This window comes from Eptesicus fuscus, chromosome 20 (assembly GCF_027574615.1).
Source record: "Eptesicus fuscus isolate TK198812 chromosome 20, DD_ASM_mEF_20220401, whole genome shotgun sequence".
Taxonomy (NCBI): domain Eukaryota; kingdom Metazoa; phylum Chordata; class Mammalia; order Chiroptera; family Vespertilionidae; genus Eptesicus; species Eptesicus fuscus.
Window position 1 is genome coordinate 19,028,855 of NC_072492.1, and position 8,741 is coordinate 19,037,595.

At 47.4% G+C, this 8,741-nt stretch overlaps 1 protein-coding gene across 2 annotated transcripts in view; it reads left to right on the plus strand.

Annotated features, from left to right (window-relative positions):
• The window catches only part of FAM222B (family with sequence similarity 222 member B), a 65,944-nt gene extending 57,831 nt beyond the window's left edge, over positions 1 to 8,113 (plus strand). The window contains exon 3 of one of the 2 annotated variants that reach the window (XM_054709035.1): positions 4,177 to 8,113. In XM_054709035.1, the coding sequence (XP_054565010.1) occupies positions 4,177 to 5,783 (1,607 nt within the window). In that variant the 3' untranslated portion in view covers positions 5,784 to 8,113. The remainder of the gene's footprint in view (positions 1 to 4,176) is intronic. The other variant, XM_028154920.2, reaches the window with a different exon arrangement.
• The last annotated feature ends 628 nt before the right edge of the window (positions 8,114 to 8,741 follow it).

The window sequence follows — 8,741 nt, forward strand, 5'->3', positions numbered from 1 at the left end:
CCCAGGCACGTGCCCCTGACTGGAATCGAACCCGGGACCCTTCAGTCCACAGGCCAACTCTCTATTCACTGAGCCAAACTGGCTAGGGCCTGTTGAGTATTTTTATATATGTTATTATTCATTCCTCAATAATTCTGTATAGGAGACACTCTTATCTTTCTTTTAAGGATGAGGCACAGAGTGTTTGCCACTTGCCAACATGACATTACAGTTCAGTGACGGGGCTAGAACTCACACTCGGGTCAGGTTCCAAAGCTTGCAATAGAAATACACTGCTTGTGCCGCTCCACCTATAGATAGAGGTTTCTGCTGTATATGCCACCCATGTCATCTGACCTTCAAAATAGAAGGATACATAGGGAGGTCCCTGTGGGGAAGCTGTATTCAAGCAGATTTCCCCCTAGTCCCAAGAACAGACAAAAGTGCTTTCGGCTACATTTAACTCTCAGACTCAAGTCCAGGGTGTCCTACAGTTGGAGCTTCCTTTGTCAGGTTACTTTGTCCTATCTTTGGACAGACTTAGCCAAAACTGATATCCTTGAATAATAAATATCAACAGTCATTGTTCCTGTCCACAGACTATTTTCCCATTCATTGGATCTCTTGATCTTAGTAATCCTGTGAAGCAGGACAGTAGATATCATATACCTGTTTGTTATAAATGAGGAATGACCTGAGACTGGGTAGTTAGATAATAAAGTCAGTAGTTGAATCTGGATCTCTCTTTTTTTCTAACCACATATTCCCTACTTTTTTTACTGCCTCATGTCTTGATTAATGACTCAGTTGGCATTTGATATATATAAGTAATTTGCTTACAAAGCTGTGGTATCTGTGTTAGCTGTGCACTTAAGATGTTATAGAAGAAAGAGAGACTCCAGGATGCCTGTGTGTGAGGACTGAGATAAAAAGTATTGAGAGCTGGCTGGAGTGGCTCGGTGGTTGAGTGTCAACATATGAACCAGGAAGTGATGGTTCAATTCCCAGTTAGGGCATGTGCCTGGGTTGTGGGCTCAATCCCCAGTATGGGGTGTGCAGGAGGCAGCCAATCAATGATTCTCTCTCATCATTGATGTTTTCTTTCTCTCCCTCTCCCTTTCTCTCTGAAATCAATAAAAATATATATATATATTTTTAAAAAGTATTGTAAAGAACTTGACCTTATTTATTTATTTATTTATTATTATTATTTTAGAACTTGACCTTTTTTAAAGGGTTGGGCTTAAGTCTGATAAGTGAAGTGGTTGGTACTGAATTCCCAGAATATGGCCTCTTGTCCAATATACTCATCTCATCCTTGATATTCTTCCTTAATAAAAATACTGTAGCCTGTGTCTCCTCTCCCCTCCCATCCGTTACTTCCCTTTGATTCTTGTCCCTTTATTTGACTACCCCCATCACTGCTGTCAACATCAGTGGAGGCAGGACAAGAACTAATTAGCCTTGGCCTGTGGGAAAAAAAAGAACTAATCAATGTCAGTGTCATACTCCTGAATGCGTGCCTTCTGCCTCTGCTAGAAAAAAAAAACAACCTGAGAGTTGGTACTGACTTGAAAAAAGGAACTCTATTGATCTCCGGTCAGGGTACATACAAGAATCAACCAATGAATGCATGAATAAGTGGAACAAATCCATGGCTTGTGCCCTCTCTCTTCATCATCTTCTTCCTTTTTCCTTCTTTCTTCTTTCTTCTTCTCCCTCCCTCCTCCACCCCACCTTCCTCTCTCTCTCTCTCTCTCTCTCTCTCTTTCTCTTTCTCTAAATAAATAAATAAATAAATAAATAAATAAATAAAATTTTAAAAGGAACTCTGTTATTCAACTGTATTCCTCTCTCTTGGCCCTCAAGGAGAAAAGCCCACTAACATGGAGGAGAGCCCAGGGGCAGACCGTTATTTCCTGTCTGAACTAAAACTCAGTAGCTTCAAACTCCCATTCCTCAGCCCATTTGTTCAGTCAGGCAGTCCCCATACTGATGGCACTTAACAAGTATTTGCTACATATCTGCTCTAGCTAAGACACTGAGCTAGGAGTGTTACATGATTTTGACCAGTCAGACAGACACCTAAGTCCAGTGGCTGACCAGGTCAGTTTCTAATGGAATTCTGGTACCTTGAGTTTAGGAACTATCTCTCAGTGATTCTAGGCTTTTTTTTTTTTTTTTTTTTTTTTATGTCTTATTGTCAAGGAGAATGTAAGAAGGGTCAGAAAATGGCTCCACTTTATGGAGACTGAAGCCCATTAACCCTTTGTACGCCATAAGCGTCTATAGATGCAATTAAATTCAAAATATCATGGCGTGTGGAGATGGTTTCCATTTTGGACACGTGGCAGTTAAGGGAGAGTGGCCTGCAAAAAGCAGAACTCAAACTCTGCTCTCAGAGCTTTGACCCTCCTCAGCAGCTAGTGCTACCTAGTGGATGGGAACGATTTCTGAGCCTCTCTGCCTTCCTCTCCTTCCTACCCCAGTTGTCACCATCACATTCATCATTTTAAGATGTTCATGAAATCTGTCATCTTACAGACATTTCCTTTATGGGTAGAGCATTTATTCGGTAAATAAAGCAGACCCTTAAATATGTTTGCCTATCTACTAAGTTCAAGGCATTGTTCCAGTATTTGAAAGCATTAAGCCTTTTCCTTTCTGTACTCTTTTTGCTAAGTTCTACATTCTTGAGTGTGGACCTGAATTCTCTGCCCATCCTAGACTTGAGCTTTCTTTTCCTGCTTCCAAGAACAGCAATTTCTAAGCAGTTGCTGCCAACTAACCAGCAATGTCACCAAAGGATGGCAGCTGTGCCCTCTTCTTTAGCACAGTCACTAGCCTACTTCTCTTCCAGTTGATGCCCAGTGACATGATTTTCAAATAAGGTCTCCTTGAGCCAAGCCAGCTGAAGTCACAAGCCCAGCATTCAGTCAGCCTAGTCCCTGCTCTGTATGGCTGCCTTCTGCAAGGGGAGGAAGTAGGGAGGGAATCTGCTAGCTGAGCTTAGGTTCCCAGCCAAGCCCCCTTCCTTCTGCTTTGGGCAGTTTGTGTACTTAGTCACTCAGCGAGCCTTTATTAAGCACCTTCTGTGTAAACTCTGGGGAGATCCTCCCTCAGAGACAGGGATAACAGAGCAGAGACCCCTTGCAGGAGCCTGGCATCCTGAAAGAGCTCTTGTTCTCAGAACCTTTTCCTTTTTGACTGGAAGCACAACATCCGCTGGAGCCCCCTGATGGGAGGCAACTGGAGATGGGAACAAAGAGACTGTTAACATTAATGAGGCGCATTGAGTGGGTAATTCCGCAGTCTCCAAAGGAAGTCAGATTTTTCCTCTTTCATTTTGGAAAGTGACAGCTGACAAGGGCCGAATACAGACTATTTTTGGCTCTCAGGACTTAAAAGATTCTCTGAATCCTTTCTTCTCAAATTCCCTCTCCGCTGCCCTGTCATTATTGTCACCCCCCTCAAGGAAATAAAGCCTTTTGATCTTTACCCAATCAGGCTGAAAGTAAGCTGTAAACAAAAGTGAACTTGTGACATGGGATGGGAGAGGGATGTTGGCAGCTTATTCCTCTGCTCCTAAAAAAGAAGCATCCTGTCTGCTATGCCAGGATGCCCACCCAATGGGCATGACGCCCCAGCTGCCAATGCTAAGGAGAAAGCTGATGCCTCCCTGGCCACTGCAGATGGAAGAGTAGTCACTCTGGCTGCCCTCTTTACCAGGATGTCCTGGGGAAAGGGACTGAGGGCTCTCACAAGCAGCTCTGCTTAGAACCAGCAATACCCAGGCCAGCATGGGCTGGTAGGAACTTGGGGAGAGCTCACTGTTGAAGAACAACTCTGTGAGAACTGGCCAGCTTCTGTCTCTGCCAGATACTGGACTTTGGAAAGTTGCTCTGCTATTTCTGTCTTTAGTGATGTCATTTGTAAAACAAGCATCATGATAGTACCTGCTTCCTAAAGCGGTAGCAAGTATTCGTTGAGATAGCCTGCCGCTTAGCACAAGGCCTGGCCCATTATAAGTACTGATGGGGCCTGAGGCTGGGTCTGACTCGAAGGCTAGGGAGACAACTTAGCCCCTCACCTCCCCCACCTTTTACACCCTCAAAAGGGGAATCTAGAAGGCTGGTTGGCTTGGCACTGATGAGCTCCCTCTCCTTCTTTGCTCTCCTTCCCCTTCTCTCTCTCTAGGGGACACTACACAGAAAATGAGAACTGCTCACTATCCTACCCCAGCCGAATTGGACGCGTATGCTAAGAAGGTCGCAAACAACCCACTGACTATAAAAATCTTCCCCAACAGTGTGAAGGTTCCCCAGCGGAAACACGTTCGTCGTACTGTGAACGGCCTCGACACATCAGCCCAGCGCTACAGCCCCTACCCGACTCAGGCTGCCACCAAGGCGGGCCTGCTTGCCATTGTCAAAGTGCCAGCCAAAAGCATACTCAAGGACTTTGACGGCACCCGAGCCCGGTTGCTCCCTGAGGCCATCATGAACCCCCCAGTGGTGCCCTATGCTACTGTGGCACCCAGCACTTTAGCCCACCCCCAGGCCCAGGCTCTGGCCCGCCAGCAGGCCCTGCAGCATGCACAGACCCTGGCCCATGCCCCTCCCCCGACGCTGCAGCACCCTCAGGGTATCCCGCCACCCCAGGCGCTGCCCCATCCTCCGAGCCTCCAGCAGCCTCAGGGCCTGGGCCACCCTCAGCCCATGGCCCAAACCCAGGGCTTGGTCCACCCTCAGGGTCTGTCTCACCAAGGTCTCCAGCATCCCCCCAGTTCCTTGTTGCATGGAGGCCGGAAGATGCCAGACTCAGATGCCCCCCCGAATGTGACCGTGTCTACCTCAACTATCCCCCTTTCAATGGCGGCCACTCTGCAGCACAGCCAGCCCCCGGACCTGAGCAGCATTGTGCACCAGATCAACCAGTTTTGCCAGACGAGGGCAGGCATCAGCACTACCTCAGTGTGTGAGGGCCAGATCGCCAACCCCAGCCCCATTAGTCGCAGTCTGCTCATCAATGCAAGCACCCGGGTGTCGACCCACAGCATCCCCACACCAATGCCTTCATGTGTGGTCAATCCCATGGAGCACACCCACGCGGCCGCGGCCGCATTGCCTGCTGCAGGCCCTGTCAACCTGCCCACGGGCATCTCTCGAGCCCCCACTGGCTATCCTAACGACCTCAAGCCAGTTGCCTGGAACCAGCATCAGCTGGCCCACCTACAACAGATGTGCAGTGAGGCTGGTGGGACGCCGGCCCCTGGTCTGACAGGCAAGCATGCGACAGGACGCGAGTTGGCAGGGCCTGGCTTTGTGAGCAAGGCCCCTGCCTACCCGCAGGAACTCTGCCTGGCACAGTCCTTCCATTTGAAGCCACCCATGGAGAAGCCAACCCCATCCCCACCAGTCAACGGCCTGGCAGCCCCACTGGCCTACCCCAATGGTCACTACTTCCAACCCCTGTGGAACAACATTCTGCCCACTCCCAATAGCGACAGCTCGGGGTCTCAGGACCTCACCATGCCGTTCCACGGTGGGCAGCCCACGGGTGCACCCCTCGACTGTGCAGCGGCTGCTGGGGCCCACTACCGAGCAGGGACCGGGGGCGGTCCAGTGGCAAGCCAGAACAGCTTGATGCAAACAGTGGATTACCTAAGTGGGGATTTCCAGCAGGCCTGCTTCCGAGAACAGAGCCTGGCCATGCTAAACAAGGCTCATCGAGCCCCTGGCAGCCGAGCCCCTGATCCCACAGATAGTCGAAGTCTTCATATTCAGCACCCTGGATATAGATAGGTAGTCCTGGTGCCCTCCACAAGCTATACATCATACAGCCCCTCCTAGGTTTAGTCTTACTTTTGAGTAATTGGATAGTTTCAAATTTTTACTGCTCCAATGTGATCATTCTTAGATTTCTAAGAAAGGGAATTTAGTGGGATCTAATTGAGGACAGAGGGGGATTCTCTGTGCCCTCATTCTCTCCCTTCCACTATGCCCTCATTCTCTCTCCCCCTAGCAGTTTTTGGATTTATGTTAGGACCTAATCCCAATCCCAGGCTTTTTTCTTCGATGTCTGCCTGTCAGTCCTATGCCAAGTCTATCTCCCTTCCCCCCTTGCATTTCCCACCAGCCACCTCCTGTCTTGTCCTGCTCTGCCTATTTCCCTTAGGACTGAAGTGAGCTAAGGGCCCTAGGTGAGGTCGCTATAGGTGCCCAGCCTCCTAAGCTAGGCCTCTCCCTGTTTTCCTGTCTCTCTTTCTCTAGGACTAAAAAGCCAGGCTTCCCAAGTGCTCTGGAAGCTATTTCCTTATTCACCGCAAAGACCTCAAATCAAAACTGACCAGTCTTCATCTCTTCTCAGCCTCTCTTCATTCCTTAAGGCGTTTATGTCTACATTGATCCCAGAGCCACTGAACTTACCCTTGCCATACTCTCAAGGGCATCCTGCAGGCACTTGGCCGTAGCCTTGAGACATGGGGGGAAAGTGTGTCTTTGTGTTGGTATCTTGGTTTTTGATTCCCCTTTCCAGCCCTAGAGAGATGCAGTGACCATGCAGCGTATCTAAGATCCTTTTCTCACTGTTGCCACTCCTAACCCATCTGCTGCCCGCATTCCCTGCCCCCACCCAAAAAACAAGTATCACAGAAAACTGATCCTACGTGAGGAATTAGGTAGGTAAGGGATGATCACATTGGAGTTTGGAATTAAAAACACCAAAAAAAAAAAGAAAAAAAGGCTTTTTGGTTCTCTACACTGGCTAAGAATATTGCTCTACACTGTAAGTTTTAAATGTCATGTTTCTGTATGAATGTAGTGTGGATTTGAGTAGCATTGTGTGCGAGTGGCCCCACAGGTACATACACCTTCTAGACACCTCCTTTCGCAGCCCCTCAGTTTGATGAAGAAAGTAAGAAAAACACAAAGCCTTAAGCTCTTTGAATTCTTCCTTTACCAAATGAGCATGGTTCTAACAGCTGAAGATGGGTGTACATTGGAAACAGCCCCTCTCGCCCCCTGCTCACTCTTCACTCATACCCACTCCATGCTCAACACATCTAATTCCCAAGAGACAATTAGTTGGCTAGAAATTTAAACTTTTCTGTAACTTTAGATTATGTTTCGTTGTACTTTTTTTTTGTACCCTCCTGTTAAAGATGCATAGTTGGGCTCTGCCTTTTTTTTTTCCCCCCCTTAACCAAATAAGCCCTTTTTCCTCTCTTCTCTGGGGAATGTGAGCTGATGGTCTTATTTAAAATTTGGGGGTTTGTTTACTCTACTATCCACTGTTCTTTAGCCAGAATTCTCAAGTGATCTGAATCAATGTGACTGAAGACCAGTTTTTAAATTATGTGTTGGCAAGTTGCCTTATATTTAAAAATAGAAAAAAAAAAGCCTGATTGTGTTATGCCAAATGATAGCAACATGAAGTCCTAATTTATTGTTCCTGATGGTTTTTCTGACGTCTGTGAACACTGGTACCTCCCTGTCCCTGAGCCCCCAGGAGCATCTATTGCTTCTGGTGCAATGCCTTCTCCTACGGTGTTGGCCACCATCTCACCCAAGGCCCCCTTCCAATTCTTCCTTCTCTGAGTTAAATTGAAAGAGCACTACTGTCTTCCCTTCACCCTTGCTTGAGCTCCAAACCAGATATTTTTGCTGTGATTTTTTTCTAATGCCTCTCCCCAAAAGGTGAGCTGCCATTTTAGGAAATTGGACCAGACACCAATTTTGGGGCTTTATATCAAACCTCAAACCCATCTCTTCCTGTGTGGGGGTACAAATCTCTGAAGCTCTCACTCCCACCCCTAATCTGCATGGAAAATGTACTGTGACCCCACCTTCGTCCCCAACTGCCCTTGCCTTTGGTGTGAGATGTTTCCTAGTTCACCCTGAGCTCCTCACCCCTCTGCCAGCCAACCCCCAACCAGCAATAAGAGGCCAAACCAGGGCCTCCTATCTATAATCCCTGCCTTCATCCCACACTGCCCCTAGGGAATACTGTTTCCCTGAGCTGTCCACATACTGTAGCATTCACTCTCCATCTCTCTCATCTTCTCACCTGTGGTGGTTTATGGGTATGATGGGGTTTTTAAAATTATTATAAACCAGTAAAAAGAAAAGTCACCTTTCAATCTTGTCCTATTTGTTTATAGTGGTTTCTAACGTCTCATTTACTAGAAGGGAAGTAATTTCTCATTTTTAAGAGGGGGACCCCTGTTCATCCCACTCAGAAGCCCTCCCAATCCATTATTGAAGACCAGGTATTGAGATTGTAAGGAATGAAATTTGGTCAATCCCCAGGAGGTACCCAGGACCTCTCCCTAGGCAGGACAGTTAGGGCCTTGGTGGGTTAGTATGTCTTCTGTGGAGGTCTGAAGGGTACTGCCACTTTCACTCCTAGGATCATAAGTCATTGAAAAATGGGTAATTTGCTAATAAGCTATTTAAGACTAAACGTCCCTCCCTCCACTTCTCCCATCTCCAACAGGGATTCTGAGGGCCTCTGACAGAGGTGGAGGTAATAAGTGCTATAATCTGTAAAATGAAAAGTAACTCTTGGTGAATCTTATGGGTTTAGTATTGGAGAACTTTCCCCTTTTTTGTCTGCAGGGGAAAAAAAAAATTTAAGAGAGCTACTTATAGCCCTAGTTGGTTTGGCTCAATGGATAGAGCATCAGCCTGTGGACTGAAGGGTTCTGGGTTCAATTCCAGTCAAGGGTACATGCTCGGGTTGTGGGCTTGATCCCCAGTAGG